This window comes from Cyrtonyx montezumae, unplaced genomic scaffold (assembly GCF_038088225.1).
Source record: "Cyrtonyx montezumae isolate F1298 unplaced genomic scaffold, pur_monq_1.0 scaffold_10, whole genome shotgun sequence".
Lineage (NCBI taxonomy): Eukaryota > Metazoa > Chordata > Aves > Galliformes > Odontophoridae > Cyrtonyx > Cyrtonyx montezumae.
Window position 1 is genome coordinate 21,541,981 of NW_027071826.1, and position 25,484 is coordinate 21,567,464.

The 25,484-nt window shown below is 40.2% G+C and overlaps 2 protein-coding genes across 5 annotated transcripts in view; both read right to left on the minus strand.

Moving 5' to 3' along the window:
* The window catches only part of MIA2 (MIA SH3 domain ER export factor 2), a 29,904-nt gene extending 16,674 nt beyond the window's left edge, over positions 1-13,230 (minus strand). The window contains exons 1-11 of one of the 4 annotated variants that reach the window (XM_065752912.1): positions 13,162-13,230; positions 8,505-8,638; positions 7,427-7,513; positions 5,925-7,092; positions 5,426-5,641; positions 5,204-5,304; positions 2,867-2,998; positions 1,325-1,346; positions 1,133-1,221; positions 927-998; positions 97-207 (exon numbers count right to left, since the gene is read on the minus strand). In XM_065752912.1, coding sequence (XP_065608984.1) covers positions 97-207; positions 927-998; positions 1,133-1,221; positions 1,325-1,346; positions 2,867-2,998; positions 5,204-5,304; positions 5,426-5,641; positions 5,925-7,092; positions 7,427-7,513; positions 8,505-8,633 — 2,127 coding nt within the window. In that variant the 5' untranslated portion in view covers positions 8,634-8,638; positions 13,162-13,230. Of the gene's footprint in view, positions 1-96; positions 208-926; positions 999-1,132; positions 1,222-1,324; positions 1,347-2,866; positions 2,999-3,591; positions 3,700-3,996; positions 4,060-5,203; positions 5,305-5,425; positions 5,642-5,924; positions 7,093-7,426; positions 7,514-8,504; positions 8,639-9,978; positions 10,236-13,161 lie in introns of those variants that run through there. The other 3 variants (XM_065752903.1, XM_065752930.1, XM_065752923.1) reach the window with 3 other exon arrangements.
* Positions 13,231-16,028: 2,798 nt separating this feature from the next.
* PNN (pinin, desmosome associated protein) lies at positions 16,029-25,436 on the minus strand. Its single transcript, XM_065752668.1, has 9 exons — positions 25,233-25,436; positions 24,960-25,031; positions 24,184-24,252; positions 22,594-22,666; positions 22,420-22,514; positions 20,323-20,398; positions 18,784-18,939; positions 18,550-18,688; positions 16,029-17,547 (listed from the first exon to the last, which is right to left on the minus strand). Exons 1-9 carry the CDS (start codon positions 25,343-25,345, stop codon positions 16,265-16,267), a joined length of 2,076 nt encoding a protein of 691 aa, XP_065608740.1. The 5' UTR covers positions 25,346-25,436; the 3' UTR covers positions 16,029-16,264.
* Positions 25,437-25,484: the final 48 nt, after the last annotated feature.

The window sequence follows — 25,484 nt, forward strand, 5'->3', positions numbered from 1 at the left end:
CTGTGAAGGTTGCCACTGCCAAATCACAGAAAGTTGTTTTTCTTCTGAGAACGTTAAAACGAGTACCAACACAGAAAAGATGATTTTTATTCTTACCAAGTTATCATTTTCTGATTGCTTGGATTTTTCTTCTTCCAGTTCCTTTTCCAGGTTCTCTATTTCCTGGTTGAGTTCCAAGTTTGATTTGTTCAGTTTTTCATGTGTTTCCTAAATTAAGCCATTTTGACAATTAACACAGCACATTAGCTACATAATTATGTTTTAAGTATCATTTTAATACAAAAAGACAAAGTATTTGTCTTCACCATATCAAGTGTAAATCTCAGAGCACTCTAGACTCCTGCATGCTAACAAAACCTTTAATAACTAGCCCTCCAGTGTATGAGGTGCAGAACAAAATAAATCTATTTGCTTTTTTGTTACATAAATTTTATGCAAGTTCATTCAATTTTTTTAAAATCTTTTACAAATATATACTAAATCCTGGGGATATAAATGCTGAATTTAATCTTATTTTGCTATTGTGCAAATATGAAGCTACTCTGTACATATGTTTGTTATTCCTTCAAAAGTACTGGTGATGTTAAATTGCTCCAGTAGGATACAGAATGTATTTAAGTAAGTAGAGCATGAAAACATACTTCCTGCAGTACCCCATCTCTCCTATTTAACCAATTAATTATTGCCCAATATGCCATTTGCTCTAGTATCAATCATTTTAAATAATCCATTCCGATTTTAATAAAATTGCTGCAAAAACCCTTCCTATTTGTCTCACTTCTATGTTATTTTTAGCAGCCCACGATCAGAAAAACAATGCTCACAATTAAAACAATTTTTTAAATGTGCAGCATTTTTTGAAATTCTGCCTTAAATTGCACAAACGATAATTTCCATTCATCTTTTTCCCCTTTTTGTTTTTTTACCTCAAAAAGAGATGCATCTGTTGATTCTTTCCTAATGCTGTCGTCCTTTAGAGATGATTGCAAATCTTCCAACTGAAAAAAAGATTATTTAAGAATGTATATTAAAAATGCCTAAATAACAGAATAAATACATTCTAGTCAAACACAAGTTTTGATTACAGTGTGAGATATCAATAAGGCACTGAATTGGAAGGTTGTTAGGTTACCTCTTTTTTGCTAAGGCTGAGTTTCTCGAGAATTTTGCATTTCTCTTCAACTAGTTCAGCAATTTTATTGGCAAGCTGTTTTTCCCTTCCTAAAATAAACAGACAGCTACATGTTGCAACGTTCACGTAATAAAAAGTAGCAAAAAAGAAGTTTGTGAAAGCTATGCTTCAAACTATGGAAAATAAGCTTACCCACATAAAGTCGACTTCTAACCTGAAACAAAAAGAAAAAAAAAACACCATGAAAACATCTGATTAATTACTCTTACATAGTACCTGAAAACTATTATTTTCTGTGGTTACATGAGCAGGTCACCCAGTGAACTGAAGAAAGGAACATAAATAAAGGCTGCTGTCACGTAACATGTATTGCCAGCACAAAGTGGAAGTGGATGTGAATGGCCAGAAGAAAAGAGGAGGGGCAGGGGATAGTTACTCAATGTGCCAGCTCAGACTTAACCTCCTATGAGAGAGCAAGAAACCACATGCTGTAACACACAACAGAGCTGCAGTAAGGGCACTACTTGATGGGCATTCTGCCCATTTCCCCCTGTGGGAAGAAATTAGAGGCTGCCACGTGAAGTCTAGTTCTAGTGACCTAGAATTGAAATCAAACAAACAGCAGAGTAACAGCCTGGGCAAGAGATGAAGAGGTTGGCTGAGCCCACCAAACTATTATAACGTGATATTTCTCTCATGGATGGACCTGGAACATGTTTCTGACATCTAAGGAGAATGAATTCCTCTCTGAATTTCCCTGTAACCTTCTTACATTCCAAGTCAAGCAGTCTAAGCAAGAAAAGCAGAACAAAGTCATAAGCATACCTATCATCTCAATCCCTAAAATGGACACGTACGAGAGGAAAGCGGTACTAAAGTTGCTATCTGACTCAGGTTTAAGTTGAAACTTATGTTTCATATCCATTGACAAGGATGGAATACAGTAAAAAAAAAAGAAAAAGAAAAAAGGAAAAAAAAGAACAACCACTAAAGGAGTTACAAAAATTAGACACATTAACTTCTACAAATATGGACCTCTCTTCCAGACAACCTGAACTGCTGCTGTGAAATAGATGATATTTTTCCAGATCTAATGAGATCTAAGAACCTTTAAAATAAATGCAATTGCTCTTATCTGAAAAAAAGATGCCACACAGCCTATCTTCAAAGACAAGTGTCATTACACTGAGCACCAAAAAAAAAAAAAAAAAATCACACTGACTACTGAACTACACAAACAAAACTTAAGGAACACTGGATTAGGAATAATAAATTCATTTCTTTAGTAGGGGGATCTTGGTAGGCAGATTTGAGTGAGTGAGGGTCTGAGTAATAAGAACAGAAGACAACCCAAACCCCATAAATATCATCTGATGTTTGTGTTAAGAGGTTTCAGTACTATGTTTCTCCAGTGTACTGCGCACAAACAGCTCAAGGTAAAATCATTTCAGTACTCTGTCACATAGCATCAAGGTCACCAGTCAAAGTTTTTTAAAATGTGCCCCTCGGTGGGAATCCATCCATATTGTTTTTACTTAGTTGCTTTAGAAAAACACTTCCTGCTTGACAAAACAAGCTACTTTCCAGTTTTTCTTTTTTTTTTCTAATGAGAGTCTCAATTCAGAGTTTTAAACCCGCTGTGACTGAAGCATTAGGTACCTTGAAGAGTAGCAATTAAAACTGTTAGAAGCTGTCAGCGCAGTCTATATATCTGCACCCGAATTTAACACTTACTGACTGATAACTTCTGTATAGGATCAGGAAAATTGTAAAGGCTCCAACAATGCCAGCACCAATCACCAGTTCCCAAGGAAAACCGTAGAGATCAGGGCCAGGTCTCATATCTTCGGGCAGTGATGCCACAGCCTGAAAAATGAAATTGGAAGATTGAACTGAGGTTAATATTTTCAACAGAAACTGATGTAAGTAATGTAAGCCAATGTGTAAAGCAGGAGGTGCAGGCCTGCACATCTAGCTTTTCCAAGACTCCAAAATGGTGGTTTACAGGAGCTTGAGTTTTGCATTACACATTTAACAAACAGAAGGAAAAAAAAAAAAAAGAGATCCGATGAGGACCAGACAAAGCTCAGAGAACTGCTCCTTCTGAGCCAGACTGTCACGGTAAACTCAACGTGTACGGCAAACGCAACGTGTGCTTAATAACCTGTTGTCTTACAGCACACCTCGATCTATGTCTTTAATAAAGCCGTCAAACCACCGCTAGCTCAGCAGTGCACAAACGAGGGCGGGCTCTCCGCCCGGCTCCGGTTTTTCGGGACCCCTCCCACCCTGAAGGAGCCGGCAGTGCGTACCGGTCCCTCCGCACGGCTCGGCGGGCAGCCGGGCCCCGCCGCTCCCGGGCAGCTGCTCCCCTGCGGTGCCCTGAGCCGCCGCTCCTTTCCTCAGACCCCACTTCCCTCCGCGAGCCCCGCGGTTTTCGTTGGGTGTCCCGCACTCACCGTGCGGGCCGCCTGGGCCGCCCACCGGCAGCAGCGCCGCGCCGCGTCCCGCAGCACCAGCCAGAGGCCGGCGGAGCCCGACGCATCCCCGCGGCCGCCGGCAGCCATCTTGCCGCGGCACCGGCGCGGCCACGCGCGGCCCCCTTCCGGCCCCTGCTCGGGCGGCGGGCCGTACCACTGAGACGCGAATGGGGGGCGCCGCCGCGGAGGGGACTGCGGGACGGCGGCAGCGTGCTGCGGTCCTCGGTGTGCGGCCCGGCCGGCTGCGGGGAGGCGGCTGGGGGAGCCCGGCAGGCCGCCGCAGCGAACAGCCGGCGTCAGGAGGAGCAGCTCCTCCGCCGTTGACGCGCGCTCGCCGGCTACAAAACTACTTCTGCCCTCGTTGCGCTCCGCGGGGAGACTTACCTCCGCCACTTCCATTTGCTCTCGCGTCACGGCAGCGCTGTACGCGAACGCAAGCGCCGGCGGCCGGGCTGGCTCTTGGGACAGACCTTGCCCCGCCGAAGAGGCGTGCCTGCCGTCACACTTGTGACTTGTGCCCGGGAACAGGTGGCAGCTCTGCCGCGGCCCGGCCCCGGGGAGGCGCGCGGGGCCGCGGAGTTGGGCGGCAGCGCACCTGTGGTTATGGTGAAAGCCCGTCGCACCGGGGCTGCCATTATTCATTCTATAGAGGCAGCTGCTGCTGTGCTGCCACAGAGCCAGGGGTTGTTGAGAAAAGAGCTCTAAGATCTTCTAGCCCAGCCACCAGCCCATCACCACCTACTAACCGTGTCCCTCAGTTCCACATCAACACTTGAACACCTCCAGGGATGGTGACTCCACTGCCTTCCTCAGCAGCCAGTTCCAGTGCCAGACCGACCTCCTTCTGGAGATTTTCCTAGTATCCAACGTGAGCGTCCCCTAGCACAGCTTGAGGCCGCGTGCTCTCATCTTACCACTGTTCCTCGGGAGAAGAGGCCGACCCCCACCTCCATCACAACTTTCAGGCAATTGTAGAGAGCTGTAAGGCCTCCTCCAGGTTAAACAGTTCCAGTTCTTTCAACTGCTCCTCAACAGCTTCATTGTCCTTCTCTAGACACACTCAGCGTCTTTCTTGTGAGGGGCCCAAAACTGAACACAGCACTCAGTGCTCAGCTCAGAGCTGAGTACAAGGGGATAGTCATGTCCCTGGTCCTGTGATCTGCACTATTTCTGATACAGGACAGGATGCCATTGGCCTTCTTGGCTAACTGTGCACACTGCTGGCTCATGTTCAGCTGGCTGTCAACTAACACCCCCAGATCCTTTTCCTCTGCATAGCTTTCCAGTTGCTCTGCCGCAGGCCTGTAGTGCTGTATGAGGATGTTGTGACCAAAGCACTAGACCCAGCACTTGGTCTTGTCAAAGCACACACAGTTGGCCTCAGCCCAGTCTGTTCAGTTCCTCTGAAAGGCCTTCCTCCCCTCAGGCAAATCAACACTTCCTCCCAGCTTGGTGTCATCTGCAAATTTACCAAGGCTGAACTCAATCCCCTTGTCCAGACCATCAATACTGGCCCCTGGCGAGCAGCACTAGTGACCGGTCGCTAGTATCTTAGTAATAGATACCCGTGGAAGCAAAGAGCAACTCTTACCTCTTTGATAACACTTGTAATTGCTGAAAAAACAGACTTCACCAGTTCCCCAATCTCAAGAGCACTCAGACACAGAAGTATCTGATTTAGCCAGCCTTCATCTGGTTTACACGGGAAAAAGAAAAGAAAAACTATGTTACTATGGCATACTTTATATATATATATATATATACATATACTTTTTTTTTTTTGCTGTTTCAAATTAAGAAATTTTACACGTACCATTATCTGAAATGTAGTTCTGAATATGGAAAACGTCCTCTGAGAAAGGCTTTTCACCATTATGTTGAAAATCAGATACTGAGGTTGGCATTTTTTCCTCAGAATTTACTGAAGGAATCACTATTTCTTCTGAATGTCGCTCACTGTCAATAGGTGCATCCATTTCATATTTATCCTCTGGCTTGTCTTCCAGCAGCCTTCTTTTACTGCCCACTCCTGTAGATAATTGTGAAAGGAAATGGTGTTTATTTTCAGAGGATACAACAACTCACACACTTTTTTTTTTGTTACAAGACATGAACCTCTATCTGAGGTTTTGATTTAATTTTTTCGCTTCTCCTCAACAATTAAAGAGGTAGAAAAACATTCAATCTACAACAAAAATATTTTTTAATTCTAAGCTTCAGGGACATGTACAACCAAAGATCCCCATCATTATAATTAGCATTACAATCCACATTATAATTAGCAAAGCTATTACAGATATTTTCATACCAACCTGGCTGTCCATAGTTCCTTTCTGACTCCAGATCTCTCTCTTTATCTTCAGTGTTTTTTATCAGTTGACTTTCTGATACCAAGACTTGTTCTGAAATGGAGGGGTCAACTGGATCCTCTTTGTCATCAACTAGTTCATCAAAAGATAATCCTGTGCTGCTTGAGATGTTTTTGGTGCCATTACGAGTATCCACACTTGCTGGTATCTCCCCAACATTTGGCATGTTACTGTTTGAATCTGTTATTTCTTGCACGTGACTCTTATCTGCTTCATCTACCTCTTCTTTGATTGTCTCCTTTGATTCTTTGTCCCTGTGTGATTCTTTCTGGTTTAAAGTCTGCATTTCTTTATTATTACTTGCTTCATTTTCTCTTTCTTTGCTTTCATGAACTTCCATTGCAATTGTATTTTTCTCAGCATGTCCAAAATTTAGAACATCACTTAAACCCAAACTAAACCAATTTGATGTGGATTCTTGACTCTCACTATTTTGTTCTTTTTCTGTCAATAACTCTGCATCTGCTGTTTCACGTTCATTATAGGAGTGAACATCCACACTAGAAACATCATGAATTTTTACATCGTTTTCTGATACTGAACCAGCATTCACATTTTCTTTACCAAAATACAGGAAATCCTTCAGTCCACCTTGAAGCCAACCAGACGATATGGGCTCTTGTTCCTCCTGATCATTTGGCTCCTCTACATCATTGTCAGCTGTTACTGCTATTTTTCTCCCTTGATAACTATTTTCTTCTGAAAATTCAGTAATGGCTTTTAAGGTCTCTTCATTGTTTTCACTTCCCTTGGTGAACCATCCTGCAATATCAGAAACCACCCAACTAGACTGCGTTGGGATGGGCTCCAATGGGAGACAGTTTTGGAGTTCAGGCTGTTCAGCATCTTCATTTCTGTTCTCATTTTCACTAACCAAGTTTTTGCCTGCAGACTCCTGACTCTGAGATTCTTTGGAACCATTTTCAAAAATAGATTCAATTGTTGCTTCATTTTGGATGGAGTCTCCTGTCTGATTAAAGAGTTCATTTTCTTGCAGCTCTGATTCTGCATCAGATGATGAATATTCACTTTCTTTGTTCTGATAACGTAATATGCTATCTTCATTTTCAAAACCATACTCATATCCATCAAGACAAAGGAAATCAGTTTCCTAAAAGAACAATATTCACTTTTAAAACACTTCCATATGTAATTTTCTACAGCATTGTGTAACACAGCAGCGTATCCTTGTTCTCTTCCACTGTGTGTGTTATGACTTTATACAAAGGACTGTAAGTAACTGAATTATTCCTAGTGGTTCTATATTATTTATCTTATAAAAATTATCTTAAAATACAATGAACACACAAATAGAGCAATAACAGAAGAGCCCTGACTTGAATTATGTGAAATAAAATACACATTGAAATGTGAATTTCTAACTTGTTTTTAGATTTTTTATTTTGGTGTAAACAACACTGGTGAATCTGGTGATTCTGGTTTACCTTAGTGAGCACTTCAACTTCTTCTGAAATTAAAACTTGCTCAACCTTCACAGCATCTTTTGGAAAATATCCAAAATCTTTTCCTTTCTGTAAGAAATATTAAGAGAGTGAGAGCATTTAAACTTCAGCAATGATTATGCTGGGTACTTGCATATATGCTAGAAAAGTGCGAACAAATAAACAGGGAGGACTGCCCCTCACTCCCTTCATTTTGTTCGGTTTAAAGAAAAAAAAAAGTTTATTTTTTATTTTTCCTTCTCATAATTATTCCATTTGCCACTTCAGGAAGCAAGAAGTATATATCATGGCATGATAGTGATAGGACAAGGGGAAGAGTTTTAAACTAAAAGAAGAGAGATTTAGATTAGATGTTAAGGGGGAATTCCATACTCAGAAGGCGGTGAGGTGCTTCTGCTGCCCAGAAGCTGTGGGTGCCCCATCCCTGCAGGCGCTGAAGGCCAGGCTGGATAGGGCCCTGGGCAGCCTGAGCTGGTGGGGAGCAGCCCTGCGCATGGCAGGGGCTGGGTCTGGGTAGGCTTTAAGCTCCCTTCTAACTCAGTTTTACTAGCAGTTTGAATCATATCTATGCCTCCATTTCTTTTTACCTGTAACTTAAATAATGGCAGCTCTAACTACATTGTCACTTGTTCCAAACCATTAAATATATGTGACAGCTTCTCTGGGAACTTCCCTGAGCACTGAACTGTAAAGCCAGTCCCCAGCACTGGACTGTCCACTGGGTAACCGTACAAACTCATTACCGTCAGGTGGGTAGGTGAACAGCTGACCCGACAGAACAGAAAGTTCTTAAGGGAACAGGATGTAATCATTGCAACCAATTAGATGAAGAAGTCAGAAAAGTTGGATTCTGATCCGGGCTTTCTTTCTCAGTGCAGAACTGATAGCCAGATTTAATTTTTCCTTCAACAGAAGGATAACAACAACAACCCGTCTCACAAACACATGAGTAGTTAACATTACATAAGAGACAGAAAATCCCTAGAAGGAAGCAGACTGCTGTTATTATTATAGTATCTAAGTTATTTACGTGGGAAGTCTATCAAATTCAAACACTTACACTTCCTGTCCACAAATTCTCATTTTTCCTGGAAAGTTTGGAGTATACAATTATCTCCTCCCCACTTTTGAAGCTCAGGTACCGGCAGTCAGGCCCCATGTAGTCTGTAGTGGCTTGAACTCTGCACATTGCCGCTGGAACAATATGTAGGAAGAAAGGAGCATGTGAGTATGGTAGCCCCTTCATCTGAAGTTGGATAAGGTTACTGAAAATCCCTGATATATAATAATAGATTAAATGTTATGATGCGATGATACCACTCCATCATCAAGTGGTAAGTCACAAGAAATACAGAATGGAAAGAACCCCTACTCTGTTTTTTCTGCTACTTAGTACAGACACCAAGGTGAAAAGCTCCTGCTCAACTTGAGCTTTGATTTTAGTGCTTATCATCCAAATCTTCCAGGCTGAAATGCACGTGGAGAATTAGCTAATTCAACTACTAAACACGAATCTAAGCAGCTAAAAATATTCCCAAGAACAATAATAATTTTATATTTTTTAAATTGTAAGTTACATCTAGCAGTTATTGTATGGGTCTTGTCTGCTATTTTGGATATATTAATGTCATAAAGAAAATTGGTAAGCTGAAGGAGTAAAACCTTAAAGACATTATCATAAGGAAATAATTCAATTCAAATTGAATGACTTTGCTTTCTCTGTGTCTCCACTTCATATATCCTCACAGAAACCACTGCTTCTGTGCTCTGGTCAGCTTAGAGCCCATTCCCTAAGCAGAGAGACATCTCTGAGCACCCAGACTCTTGGGAAGTCAGAATGGCCCCCCAGGAAAATAAGTCTATCAGCAGAGAAGGTCTAAGCATTTAGTATGAAAATGCTTGCACATTTCTTATTGCTGTCCACTGGTGATTCAGTGGCTGCCTGACTGCAGAGCTATATAATCCCCAGGAACTCCATTACCAGTTGCAGCTCTTACTTTATCTTAAAGAAATAAAGGATGCATTAACTGTGCACTGCATAGAAAGGATTATAAAACAAACACACAAACAAGAAACTCTGAACAGTTTGCTTAGAATAGAAAAACATAGTATTGCAGAACAGGCTATGAAACAGAGATGCACTCTCTTGGTATAAAGCCTACCCTTTTATTTTCTTTTTATTAATACACATATATATACACACCTATAGGGAACAGGTTAAAAATATTTTAAAGTTGCTTTATACTGGCTGTCTAGAGGAAACCTGAGAAAAAATGAGCTATTCAAGAACTTTGTTTTGTTTTGACTGAACTTCGATTTTCGTATTCTTACACAACCACTCCGGTCAATAGATTTTTCAGGAATATTCCTCTTTTTTGTTTGAATTTTTTAAGCTGATTAAAACTTAGCACACTGGCAACAAAGATTTTCTATGGCTACTCATTTTCATTTAGTGCTCCCCCTTAATTTCAACACAATGGCTTTAAATAGCTAAATATACACCAACACCTTTAAAAAAAAAAGGAATTACTTACTCTCACATTCCCAATCGCCACATTTCTTCCATTCTGAAAGTACCTTTGTACTCCGTAGGCTTGTTAAAAATGAAACTACTAGCAGGAAAATCCTCTGATCCAATATGCTTAACATTTTTTAGTAAATCTAGAAACTATGGATGCACCAATGTGCAGAGCACAAGTGTATTCTACATTATTTTTCTCACCCTAACAAAAAGTAGCAAGTAAATCCCATTTCCCTTCTCTCATCTGCTTAAGTACAGAAGTACACTATACTGAATCTGCAAAGTCAGGTGTCCTGATTACACGCACACGTTTAATAATTAACCAAATCCCAGTAGCTAGCCTGATGTTTTGAATACAAAGAAACTGTGGTTCTGCTCACATTGCCTATCACCCTATCACATAGTTTTTTGTACGTTTGTTTTCAGGATTATGGACAAATTTGTAGCACATCATGACCATAAGATTTGGACTATAAACTTCATGCATCATTACCACATCACTTATCACAGAAAAATGCATAAAATCTAAGCAGATGGTATGTCCTGCTTTTTAAGAAATACCTTCTGTTTCTTAGCAACCTATCCCCCAGTGGAGTTATTAATGTTTTCTCAAATACACATCATACTTGAATCATAGTTATGCAGGGAACTGCACACAGGTTATATAGGTATGAAGTTGAGCTGTAAATATGATCCTAGAGCGATTTACTTTAGAAGTAAATTTTGCTTCACATGCTTCAGAGCATTGTCATGAACTTCCGAGTAGGCCCAACCCCTCCTTCAGTCCTGAGCATGACTTGCACATGATTTGTTTTGCTTTTTCTTTCTGGGAGCCTAAGCTGTGTTTTACCTGCAGCATAGTTCCCCTTTCTCCTGCTCCCCAACCCAAAACTGCCAGACTCTGGTGCTTAGCCTGACCAATGAGCTAGAAAACATCTACAGGAGGCTGGGAAGTAGAGCACAAAGTGCACTGCAACCAGAGCTGTGTTAACCAGCAATGTCCTGCAAACAAAGAAATCACAGTAGCTGATGTCCTCCAGTTGCAATCTAACACTTTGCCCCTCTCTTTTGCTATGTGACCTGATAGTCAGACAGCCCCTCCTATGACCTGACACACCAGCTGCCTCTGCTGTGAGTTCTCTGGTAGATTACCTGCTTCATCCACCCACTGGGATGAACACACACTAGGTTCTCCCTGCAGTGCTCTCCTCCCAGTAGCACCAATTGATGGTGCCCCAGCCCTAGCCCCAATATTCTCTCTCCTCTGCTCTAATGCTTAGAGTGCCAATGACTGGGGACCTTGCCTGGGATCCTTGTGGGTTTAACCATGGGAGGGGTGAGGGCGGAGAAAATAGAATAGCAGGCAGCTGAAACATCACAAGATCATAGCAGACTAGGGAAGAAAAAAGATGCACAAGTTTTTCATTCCCAAATTGCCACACATTAGGAGAGACTGATGAGAATGAATAGACAAAGAAATGTGTACTGGGGAAAGAGAAGGACTACGGAAGACATTAGAATTAGATAGTACCCTGATATAAAGCGCTGTACAAAAATCAGGACAGAATTTTTATACTAACAAGACTAAAAGCTGATCAGAAGAGTCAGAATGCTGCTTACCAACCATGGAACATAAGACAAACACTTCCTGTGGGTTTGGAAAGACTAGCAGCATCTTTTTGACCCTGATAAGATGAAGCTGGATTACCTAAAAATGGAAAAGCCAAATACGCTGACACTTAAAATTACATAGGTCAGCAAGTTTGCACTGGAGAGAAAACTAAGACACCCACACCTTGAGATCTACACAATATTATTGTATTTGTCAAAGGATCTCCCAAAATGGCTCTGACTTTTAATATGGACAAACTGATTCTAAGGTCTTTCTATGGAGAAGCTAAAATTGTTGCAGCTCATCCTAGCTGTTCTGTTTAATCTACAATTTTCAAGTTACTGTGGGGGCTGCTCATTGTGTAGCTTAGTCTCATCAATCACTCTTCTAGGTTTCAAGCTGGTAAAAGGCTGCTTAGCAGTGCTCTGATCTTTGTAATGTGTTACTTGCACCTTTAACATAACTTCAATAACAAAACACCTATCAAATGCTTTCTGGCATGTAAATCCCACACTTGCAGACATTATACAAACATAGCTTCTAGTCACCTTTGAACTTAAATCAAAGATAAAGGTTAATGGAGTTTATCATAGCTGACTTCCAAAGGACAAAGTTGAAAACTTCATAGCAGATTGTGTGAGACTTCACTTTCTTTCTTTGGCAAGTAAAAGTCAGACACCCCTCTGCAGAACTGAAGCCTCAAATGTGAGTATTATCATTTATGCAAAGACAAACAACACTAACATAAAAAAGTAAATTATATTTCCAACAGCTTTTACAGGATGAAACTATTGTATATCTTTGGGAATTATGTTTTAGTAACTTTAACTACTGAACTACAAATACATAATGTTGTATTTAAGTACATCAAAAAATATGATAACACTATATACAGTTTTGATTACATTTTTATGATAGCATCAAAATGTTCCATACAGAATGTAAGGCTTCACTGTGTAGAGTACTGTACAAATAGGTGGAAGAATATTAAAGCATAATTCCCTTGTTGTAGGATGTTTGGATAAAAGTGCAGATCAAGGTTTTTTTTGTGTGTGCGCATGTGTGTGTAAAACAGGTTTTCTATATAACTGAGATTAGGAAAAAAAAGTCAAAGGAGCAAAACTGTATCTGCTAAAACACAGATATCTGTATATGAAATATATATATCACTGCCACAGCACTCGACAGCATCAAAAACATGTGTGAACAGGGAAACCCATTTCAAAGATCTGGACACGTGAAATGAACAAGTTTGTCTTGTACTACAGTAGTTGTTACAAAATCAGCAGCTAAATCTGGATCTCAGAATCATACCTGGGGCTTAACCAGAAGAACTTTACTTTCCTTATGAACAAATGATGCTGGAAAAATCTGTTTGCATATTTTACTGGTCTGGGATATTAATTTTACTGGAGCATTTTTTTAGCCAATACTCTCTTTCTTCAGAAAAGAATTACTTTCAAGTTTCCTCTGAATACTTACCACAAAGCTGTTCTAAGCACAGAGACATCCAGCCAAGTAAAGAAGCACAAATTTAAAGAAGTTTACGTTCTATGCAAAGTCATGTTTCAGCTTGCCACTCACCAGCAATCCACGTAAAATCTGCTCTGACAAGGACTCTAGGTAGAACACCATGGAAAACAACACGTTCCTGGAGACGTACAGCTTATCTCTCCATCAAGACTGAAGAAAATGGAAACATGTAAATGGTATAAAGTCAGCGCACATAGTACAAAAACACTGTAAAATAATGTGTGTGTGTATATATATATATATATATATATAGCATATATACTCTAAATTCCTTTTAAAATCTATGGTGAGCCACTTCATGCAAGCACTACACAGAGTTTACTGCCCACTCATATAAACCATCTCAACTTTATGAGTTTTTGCACTTCTTGATTGCTCATTTTCCCACATTACTCAAGTGAAATGAGAACAGGGTATTTGTTTTTTCATCTCCACTCATCACTACTGGGAAGGGAAAGAAAACATTTTAGTCATTTCCTACTCACATGTTATCAGCACTTAATTTCCAGAACCCCAAAAATGTTTCACCAAATTCAGTCTTTAAATATTTAAGGAATATTGAAATATATATTCAATTTCCACTAATTGAAATAGTAGACTTGGAAAAGAAGAAGGAAATAGCACCCACAGTCTCAGTCATATCCACAGCTCTGAAATAGTTTCCAGCTAACAGAATACATAGTTCTATCCTCAGTTGTAAAAATGTAAGAGGGCAGAACTTTGAAGTGTAACTAAATTAAAAACTTTTTTTTTTTAATGACAAGGGTCCTTCTGTAATACTGTGTTGATAGTATGCTATTACGTTATGCTACAAGTAGTAGAAGATTGGTTAGAAAATCTAGCTTTTAGAAAACTTCATTCTTATAAATGTATCAGATACCAACATCTTTAGACCGATGCTGCACTGAGCTGCTTAGGCTTAGCAAAATCATTTCCAGCACAGTTTAGTGGCAGTTGTTTCTTGAAATGAGCACTGAACTACCAAGCACATCACCAGCTTTGCAATTCAGCAATAGAATAGCTGTATTCTCACCTTGTCAAAAAATATATTGCAGCCTAAATAGTAACCTGAAACACAAAGTATGTACTCAACCCACTCCCTACTTTACATACCCGGTCTCCCTACTTCTTACACATGCTGTTCATGTGGCTTTTGAGAAGCACTCTACTTCTGCAGCTTTGTGTAACTGCAGCCCCTTCAATGAAACTACAAAATCTATTAGTCAACGCTGGATCACTCAATAGGACAGACCTTCAAAACATGTGAGGTTAGACATTTCAACAACAAAATTAAAATGGCTACAGCTAACTTCTCATTTCCAATTGCCTGTAGAGATGTGCAAGGCAATAACACATGCTCAGCTGCTCAGTATAAAGATTTGTTCCTTGTGGTAAACTACTATGTTTAACACCTTAAGATACTTGAATGTTTTACTTAAAATAATAATAAAAAAAACCAAACCACACTAATCACTTTCCTTTGGAGATAAGGGCAGGCTTCTGAGAAGTAAAAAAGGAATCTTGTTTGTTGAGCAGCAGAGTAGATAGGATACTGAAATAGTGAGCAAATGAATAATCTGAGTAACACACCGAGAAAAGAAACCTGAGTTTTTCCAGTGTTTAAATCCCTCCTGGAAGAAATTCAACTTCATCCCTTGCCATACATGTTTCTGTAAGCCATGAGGATCAGTACTTCAAACGTCTCACTACTCTGAGTACAGAAGCATCCAAAAATTAACACCCTCCCAAACAGGAACTATGCATAAGTATATCGTGTTCCAGAAGAGCACGTGCATAGTATTTGATGAGTTAGAACCAACTTAATGCTCACTTCCATTCGGAAGTATCTCCAGGATTCCCCAGGGTCTGATTCACCACAAGATGAATTCTCTTCCTGACCAGACAATCCAGACTACAGTGGTGTTTCACATTCAGTTATTAGACATTAATTAAAACCTGTACAAATGATTTTGGATACAGAGCTGAGATACAATCACCTGCAATTATCATACATGCATTAAGCATACAAAGGCAGTACACTTGTCTTACAGAAAAAGACACAGGCATTGAGAATAGTCTACAAAGCCACATTTATTTGCACATGTACAGAACACAGCAACAGATGTTATTGTTATTCATACAAAATTATATAAAACAGAGTTCATTTTCATAGATAACATACCACTTTCTGTTGTATTAAATACATTCAGGAAACAGTCTTGCACGCACACAAGGTCAGCATTAGGTAGTCCCAAGCTCCAACACTGCAACGTTATTATTCCTAGTGGTATGAAGGGATCAAAGACAGGACTGCAACTAAAACAGACTCTTGGTTGAGAAGCGAGCTGAAGTCTTTCTGCCACTGTCCATCAAAGCAAGGAGCATTACTAAACGTATCAACTACCTCAAAACATAAACATACGCTACCGAAGTACCTGCAGAAAGCAGGTCAGAGCGGTATTTCAGACTGACTTGGGCTATCTCGGTCAGCTTTAAGTGTTCACATTTAATCACTGCTTTTCTACAGGTAGGAAAAAGTTTCATAGAAGTGGAATATAGGATTGACTATCAATTTGTGATTACAGAAGAAAACAAAAAAAGCATAGATTCAAAGCAACTACTTTCCCTTCCTAGCTAGCACTGGAGAAATTAGAGAGTCTTAAGTTTCCCATTCTTGCAAGGAATAGAGGGGGAAAAACAAAGTTGTACGTTTCCTGCGATACTGCCTCCTTACATATGATCTAAAAGGGGAATTTAAGTGTCAACAAGACATCTCAATTTATTTAAAACACATTTATTTCTACAAAAAACGTTTATGATACAGAAAAAGTGATCACACCAACTTAAAGATTTACCTATTAAAATATACAGAGGATTTTAATGAATACAGAATATTGAAAAAAAAAAGAGATGCAAAGAAGTGTTAATCTTTTATTTTTACATTTTCAGGAACTTCACATAATTTTGGTAGGTAACCTTTTACAAAATTATGTAAAAAGTACAAGAATGCCTGGTAAACAGTCTGCATTTTTCCAAAAGATTTTTTACAGCATGCAATTCTTAAGGCAGCCTTCTCTTCCTCCTTACAAGGAATCCTTTCACTCAAATAATCTTCTGCTGCAAAGATTAGGCTAAGGAAGCTTGGTCTCTTCTGTTAACGCCTTTTGTCTTTCCTGTCTGATTTACGGTCTCTTTCACTCCGTGAAGTTCTCCTGCCTGATCGACTACTTTCTGATATAGATCTCTTTCGGTCAGATCTTGAACTTTTATCCTTTGAACTTTTTGCATCTCTACTCCCACCTTTTGAAGACTTGTGACTTCTATCTACTCCTGAAGCATCCCTTCGCTTCCTTTCTGCACTCCTTCTGCGTTTTCTGTTTCTGTTATGACCTCTTCCTCTGCTCCGACTTCTACTTTCACTACTGGTAGAGCTACTACTGCTACTATCCCTGCTAGTACTTCCACTTGTGCTGCTGCTGCTGGAACTACTGCGACTGCTAGTGCTGCCAGTGCTGGAACTACTTCCACTACTAGTGCTGCTTGAAGTACTACTGCTACTACTGCTGCTGCTGCTACGACTATGACTCTTAGCAGCTTTGTTCCCTGCCCTACCCCTGCTTCGACTTCTAGTCTTATTTTTTATTTCTGCACTCAGTGTCTGATTCTGCTCTGCCTGTGCCTCAACCTTTATAGTCACCACAGCATTTTCATCTTTGTCTGCCTGGGGCTCTGCATCCTGAACAGACTGAGATAACTGAGGTGACTGTGGTGGTGGCACAGACTGTGGCTGACACGAGGCCTCAGCCACGGGTTCTGGTTGAGCTTCAGGCGCTCGCTCCTGTTTTTCTTCAGGTTCAGCTTCAATTTCTGTTTTGATAACTTTCTCCTTTTCAGGAGAAGAAATATCACATGCTTTTTCTGGCTGAGCATCACATTCCATTTCTGGTTCCACTTCTTTGCCATTCTCATTATCTACAGGTTCTACACTATCTGCCTCATTCATTTCAGCCATATCCTGCTCATTATCCACAGGCTGAATATTTTCATTTTCCTCTTTTACAACTGTGAACTCTTCATGCTGACCATCCTGTTGTTTGTCATTCTCCTTCACCTCAGCAGCCTCTTCTACTTTAATCTCCATTTCATGTTTCTGTTCTTCCTCTTCCTGTTCCTTCTCTGCATCACTATGCCCTGAACCTACTTTTCCCTTTTCCACCCCTACCTCTTCCATTTCTACATCATTATGCTGATTACCTGTCTCCAACTCTTCCACCTGCTGAACCACCTTACCCTCTTCCTGCTCCTTGTTCTGTTCTTCCTTCTTTTCTTCATTCTGCACCTCCTGCTGTTCTTTTTCCTTCACAGATTGTCTTCTGGGCCTGGCCTCCATTTTGTTAATCTGCTCTGCAAATTCATTGCGCCTGCTTTCAAAGATTGCTAGGGAATAAATGCATAAACAACAGCTTCAGACCGGTAGCTACAGAAACCGAAGTATTTTCTCCCTAACTATAAGCTAATAAGTGATCAAATTGTTTTAAGGACTTCATCTTTATTCATTCTGAAGTAGTGAGCCATTCACACAACGAAAGGATCACAGGTTAACTTAAAGCAAGTGGGATAATCAGCTCTGCTGAGTGTCAGAACAGTAAAGACGTAGATCTAAGCTAGGAGTATTTTTGACTTCATTAAAATCAATCCAACCACCAGTGTATCAGAACAGTACCTAAATTTCTTGGTATTTAGGAATAATTACTGTATTTTTATATAAGGCAAACAAAGGACACTAGAAGTCGACAGAAATCAGATTAGGTATTAATACAAGTTTTTAATAATGTCAGCTATTCAGACTGGTGATTTAGCTTCTATTATCCCCCACACCAGTCAGCGATGAAAACTTAAGGAAAAGATAAATAAATTCAGCATAATCAAATGAACAGCAGGACTACTATCACCTGCTGTATTTTAAATTGCTTTCCAAAAGAAAATGTAGTCATCCTGTGAAATGGATAAATGAACACACATGGGGGGGGTAGGGGGGAAGCATAGCACTATAAATGTGACTAAGGAAGAGCTTCACAACTCCTAAAAATAAACAGATAAAAGAAAACCCTTTGTTTCCAGTCCGTAGAATGGGCCTTCCTGAAAATGAAGTTGCTGCATCAGCATACATCTGGGCACTAAAGTTAACACAAAGAGCATTTAAAACACATGCTTCTGAGCTTACACGTACACTCTTACAAGAGAATCGGAAGCACAAACAACAAATCTAAATCACTGAAGGACTGATGCAGTTACATATGATGAACACCCATGCAAGAACATCATTTGTTCTAACCAAGAAATTAATGCATCTAAACAGAAAGAGTTAAAATAAATTTGTACAACAGACACCAAGGGGAGGCAAGAACAAAAGCAGAAACGTATCATAGCAACACTTACCATTCATCTTTTTCTGTGATTCGTCCATCAACTTTTGTGTAGCAGGACACATTCTGCCAGGTATGTAGAATAAGTGAGGTTTTGTCTTTGTTCTTATGTATTTAATTATTTTTGCATTATGTTCATTCCATTCTTCTTGCTGAGAATTGAAAAAAAAACAAAACAACCCCTAAGATACAGAAGAAATATATATATTTTAAAATAGAAAGGTTTGAGGGCAGAACTAAAACTTACCAACTGAGCAAGTTCAACCTTTTGCTCCAGTAACCGCAGCTCCGTTTGCTTAGCACGCCTTTCTTCAAACAATTCTCGCCTTTCATTTTCAACTTGTTTCCTTTCTTCCTCTGCTTGTACCTCAAGTTTTTGTTCAATTTCTTGTCGTCTCTTTTGCTAAGATAAAGAAATGTTCATCTTAATATTTTTTTCTTCAATCAAGAAAGCATCCTAGTTTGGTACAACTAGGATAAATTATTTATTTTTTAAAGGCATTCCTACAGAACAAATTATCTCCTTAATCTACTAAATTAAAGGTAATGGAAAAAATTATGTGCTTGCTAGCACATAATTTTCTGAGAGTTAACTATAAAACCATGCATCCTTATGGCTTTTAACCCATTTTCTGCCATTCAATTTGGATTTGAATTTTCAATATAAGCTACAGCTTTTTAATTTAGATATGTCATTGTAATCTAAGAGTGCTCTATGCACATGCCCTTATACAGCCATATGTTCAGACTGCAAAATAGTTGTCTGGGAAGATACACATACACACATTTTTTCTCCAAGCTCTACACTATATCTGCGTCCTAACTCCTAAGGTTTCTAACTTAACTTAGAGTTAAGATTTTACGTATGAAATAGCAGCCTATTCTCAAAAAATATGTTGCAATGAATAGGAACCCCTCTGTGTTTCTTACAAAAACACTGCAAGACCATCTCTTGTAATAGTTTCCTAGAACTTTTTGCTCAATACTATTAAGATAAAATGATAGGATATCCAAATACTGAATCTCAAAGTAATGAGTATCAACATGGCAAGCCAGGTATGCTAAAGCCACACAGAAGAGGTTTTAAATTTAAATAATCTGTATCTGCTTCCAGCTAGCAGTAGAATTCCCCATTAACATCTACACACTGTTCATAATCAACAAGTAACTATTATTCTTAACTCTATAATCCATCCCGGACAACAGCAAGAAGAACTATAGCCTCCACTATTTGAAAGGGCATACAAAGAAAGAAAAGCTACCACCATGCTACCTAGATGCAAAATATTGAAGTTACCACTAAGCTATGCAAAAATCTTTAATTCAGTATAATCACACACTCGTTTATCAAAACCAGGAGCGCTCATTCTCTACTAAGGGCAAAGAGCCGCTTGTATTTAAACAGAAGGCATAATTAAGCTGCATGTCTCTGTATAATTCTGTTTAAATTTCAGGTATTTTGAAACAGAAATATCAAAAAGAGGGAATCTTTTGAATTGTATGTTTTAAAGGTGAACTGAAATTAAAAACCACACAGAAATCACTGCCTCATCACTTCTGCAATGGTCAAAAACGTTGCAGGGTCATTAAATCACTAGAGTCTCTTTCCTGCTTCCCCACCCCATTTCCACTAAATCAAAGCAAACAAAAATCCATTTGTACTCTTACCAATTTGCTACATCTGTAACCCACACCATTAAAATCTTCATTGCTATTTAAAAGTTAAATCACACAATTCAGTTTTATTATTTACAACCAAAGATTTTATAGAACTAAAAGTAAGTACCCTCTCAGTAGCAACTGTGGACTCCTGCTTAAATTTTTGAAGAGTGCCCATCAACAAGCCAAATATACGTCGATTCCTGAGTAAAAACAAAAAGAAGTTTGAGATTCAGTTCAAGCACCAAGATTTTTGTTTGTGTAAACAGTCAGATAAACTTTTCCACCTCAGAGATGGTTATTTTTAAAGGCTCAGTACCACACAAGGCCACTAGCAACAGAACACAAACCGACTGCCAACAGCCAAGGATATATCTTACACTAAGATATCATGTTTTGACTAAGAGTAAGACACAGTACCTATCTGCAACACAGCACAGTTGGCACTGGGAGAATTAAGAGCCTGCACATCTGAAAATAACGACACTAATATAAAAAAAATCAAAATGGAGACCATACAAGAAAAGGCTGAGTACATCAGTGTGAGATTTCAATAAGACACTCAATTGGAAGGTTGTTAAGCACATCCCCACCTGACTGAGGGGATAAAGAAGAAACAAAGCCACAGAGGAGTGAAAGACTACCTGCCACAATCTAGCAATATCTTGCTGTATAAGACACTGCACACCAGAATTCTTCTCATCCAATTAAGGGCACTTAAGGAATTTTGTTTACATAAATTTCTTCAAAGAATTCTCTTCTTCTGAACTAACTTCCTGAATTTCAGCTTATCTTTCTTTCCATTTAATTCCAAATTAAACCTCTTCAGCAAGAAGCCAACTTTCTTACTTGCCTTGAACTTTCACCTAGTTAAAAGAAAGAAGACTACCCTTCTCACTTAGTACCACAAAGCTCAAATCCAGTGGCACGAGCCTGGCATGGAGAGGTAAAAGTACTTGCTCATAAAACAGCAAAAATAGCAACTAGAAAAGAACTGAACGCTAGGGATTACCTGACCAAGAGTATCTGTATATGAATGGCAAAGCAGAAGACCCTGAGCAAAACCAGAGCTGAATGGATGCTGTCTTCCTGAAGGGCCTCTTTCCAATGAGTCACACACACATCAACACTGTTTCTCGTCTCCCCAGAATAAAACTCAAATGCAAAATGCTAAAACAATAATTCCAAACAGACAAACTTCTTGTGCCAGAAGCCCTGTAAAGTCCACTATCAATTCCAAAAATCCTTCTGTGGGGAATCAAAAGCTCATGATGGAAGCAACAGCAATGTTAGTGATCTTGCAACTGCAAAAGAAGATCAAGCAAAGTGTCTTTTTGTGCTAACTGATCTCTGTTCCTCATCAAATTAGCTCCAGTTAGTTCACTACTCCAGCTCTGATGCTACTCGAGGCATAAGTAATAATGACACCAGGTAGGCTGCTGACTGGAGAGTCCAAGAGACTGGATACTGTTGCAAATTTGCTCTTCTAACACTTCATCCCAAAAGAACCACATCTTAACAATAACTTTAGCGAGCTACTCAAACACACATGACACAGAAAAGGAGATATAAACAGTAAGAATCTAAAGAGAGGCAAAAGGAAGGTCAAATTGTATGCAAAACAAGCCTGAAAGCAGTAAGAATAAAGAGACCCATTTTGGAGCTACTCTGCAAAAAAGAAAACTGAACACCCAAAACCTTTATTCAGCCAACAAAGTAAGTGATGGTACTAAGGAGCACCTCTACTGTCTTTTGACAATTGCTCTTACAAGATGTATCTTCAATAGCTATAAAGGTTTTTCAGGAAGAACTCGTTACTTCCAAGGTACACCGACACAACCTTCTACATCACAAAGCACAAGAGTGTGTATTTCTAGATTCGCATTCTGGGTTTATTTCCTGTTGTAACTGTCCAAAGTGTTAAGTAACCAACAAAGTTGTTGCCCTACTCAAAGGCAATCTCTTACAATAACAACCTTATTGTTGCAGATGGCTTGAGAAGCAGAATCCCTGTCAACTACGTGACACGAATGATGTGCTGATACTGATGTAAATATTGTGACAGAACATTAATCTAAATCAAATTTGGTAAATAAAGTGGTACACCTTCAAAACCATCTTTGATACATAACAGCATCTGCATAATGCCTTTTAAAATCTAAAGCTACTTTCTAGGCTAGGACTCTGAAATATCACATAAATGCTTGAAAAGAATCCTGCATACCTTTGTTTTCCCTTCTCATCCATATTTTGATCTTGTATAAGGTCTCGACGTGTTCGCTCTTTGGAGGTAGCAACAACAGAAGATGGTAGTGCTGGCTACAACAGAGAAATACAAATTACTTAGCTAACACAATGTCTTTTTTCCTCTTGCACAGCTCCCTTTGTCAGGCATTACCTTTTTAATATCATCATCTTCTCCATCACTTTCTTGGCGTGATTCTCTTCTCGTCCGACGCTCTCCACCCAGCCTAAGGAATAAAAAGCGTTACTGGCCATTGGAGAGCATTTATCAATGACAGCATCTATTCTAACCCAAGAAAAATACAAGTCAGCATGTACAGACAGCTGAAACAACAATTCCACTAAAACTGTTGATCAGAACAGTGGGGAGAGATGAACAGCGTTTTTAAAGACAGTATTGTCTGTTAAAAATTTTTTTAAAAAGTTGAAAGTGAGAGGTGAGAAAAAGTATTTAAATTTAAATATGAATTTTGTAGTAGTGTAAAAACAAAGAACCTGTGTCACTGCAGTTTAACTTTTTAACACAGCCTTGGATTTTGTGTCTTATTCCAGAAAAAGAAAAGCCTGAAAATATTTATTTGTATAAGGGAAACAGGAGATGGATTTAATTGCATCAAGATATAGAGGGCAGTACAATAGTCTCAAATTCAAGATGTTACTGAGGTTACCTAGACGAACACCTAGAAAATAGTTAAAAGCAGATAAAGCATTAAGCTGGGACCTGAGCCCTTGGATAAACTGAAATTTACAACAAAGAACAGCTAGGCAATGTATTAAATGAAAGCTATTTTCAGCTTTTACTCTCAGCTTGGTGGCATAGCAGTTTACCACCTGTGAAGACATTTCACAGTCCTCATTTTGTATAACCCAAAAATTCAGAATCAAACGTTGCTTTTGTCAACATTTACCACTGCATGTAAGCACTCAGAAAATGCAGCTTGCTATAACCAAAGCCACATCAGATGGATCTCCATCCAGTTGTGAAAGCCTGAAACCTCTGTATATGCTGTCACACAGTAGGCATTATTAAGTATAATGAAAGGGAAACTTCAGTCACAATTTGTGTCTACTGTTAAACAGGTCCAGGCTAACATACAAAATTTAATATAGCAGACTGAAACAGATTCTCTGCTTTACTTAGTGTGAGTTTTTAATCGAGCTTTTAGGATTTGGCACCTAACACTGTAACTATAGTCAGAGAAACTGTCCAGTACACTACAGCCTGTGACAAAAAGGCCCAGAAAGTTAAAGGAGTTATCTGCAGGATGGTCAAGGAACATGAAACACCCTTCCACTACACAGGAGCAAGTACAAAAATGAAGTGTTCTTCATCACAGGGAGTGATTTCAACACCTTTGAGTTTTCTACCGGTCATAAATACACAAAGTTGTTTAATTCCCTATACAATTCTCTGCCCAGTTATTCCAGATGCAACATTAGCCTTTGAATCCAGCAGAGAAAGAACTATACATTTATCTCAATCATGCAAGAACCTTAGTAATGACTTTATATTACTGCTAAAATCTTTATATTACTCTAATAATCTTTAAACTACTATATGATTTAGAAAAAAGATTTCAACACAATTAACTCCAAAAACAATTCTTACAAGTGATGAATGAATCTCTGAAGAAGATAGAGAAAGTAATCACCTATTAAGTTACTGCATCTAAGTACTTTGAACGTATTGTTATAAACTCTCATTCTGAAAAAGCAAGATCTCTGCATCCATTTTTGCACCCACCTACTGGATGCGCCTTCAAGATCCCTCTGTTTGGCTGGGGGTCCTCCTCCACTATCCGAGAATCCACGCCTGAAAGGAAACCACTTGTGATTTCAGAACAAGGCATACGTTTTACTCAGTTCTGTAATCATTTGACTGTTACTATAGTAATCAAGTATTTAGATGCACTGTTTGTTAACCAATGAACTTAAACTTAGATGAGTTGCTACACTCAAGCCATTAGGTTCAGAAAGTTTTTTGCAAACGTTTTTCAAGTGTTAAGGCCTCAGCAACAATTTGATATGGAGATTTAAGAAAAAAAATCTATGTACTCAGTTAAGATGAAATCACTGAGAACAAGTCTGTCCTTGATTCCGTCTCTACCACAGAGATGGGAAATAAAAGAGGGTAGAAGAGGTAAATTCACAAAGGAAGCATGAGTTTCTGAAGTCTTCCATTTTTTCTACTCCCCCTAGAAGCGCTACCAGTTTTTTAAATACCAAGACACAGATTTCGCACCGCATCAAAGAAAGGCGGTCCGTGACACCACAGGACACCTCCCTTAATTGGGAAGGTCCTCCTTAACTCCAAGGCTAGCGGCTGGAAGCGTTAAAGAAAGCCCCCGATACCAAAGTGGGCACCTCAGGCAGTGCTATACGAACCCCGGGTGCCCTTTGCGGGCCTCCCGCTCCACTGCGCCGTTACAGCAACGGCTCCCGAGCCCTCCCAGGGAGCACAGAACGCGCAAAGACAGCAACCCACTGCCACGAGAGAAAAGCAGACCCGCGGTTCCTTACCTCAGCAATAAGCTCCCTCGCCCCCTACCTCCACCAGGGCCTGAGAGGGCTAGCAGTCTGTTCTGAGGGGGCCTGCGGAAGACAGCACAGCGCTCAGCGGCACCGCCCGGGCCTGATGCAGCGTTCCCGCCACGCTCCCTCAAGCGCAAGGCCCGCAGCCATCGCTGCCCCCCCGCACCCCGCTCCCCGCGGGGCCGCCACCAACCAGCCCAGGGCCGCGCCGGAGGTGCGGGGGCGGCCCCCTCGAGGCGGGCCCGCTAAGCCGCCCCTCACCTCACATCGTTGGGGTCCCGGCCCGTGAGCTTGCGGATGTTCTCATCCACGTGCTTCAGGCTTTCCTTGGCCTTCTCCAGCTGCTCCTGCAGCGCACGCACCGCCACCGCCATTCCGCCCACCGTGCGGCCTAGCCGGGGCCCGGCGCAAGGCACCGCTGGGTAACGGCGGGAGAAGCTCCGCCCGGCGGCCGCCGCTCGACTCCGCGAGGACGGGACGGAGTAGCCAATGGCCCCTCGGCGGGCACGGCGG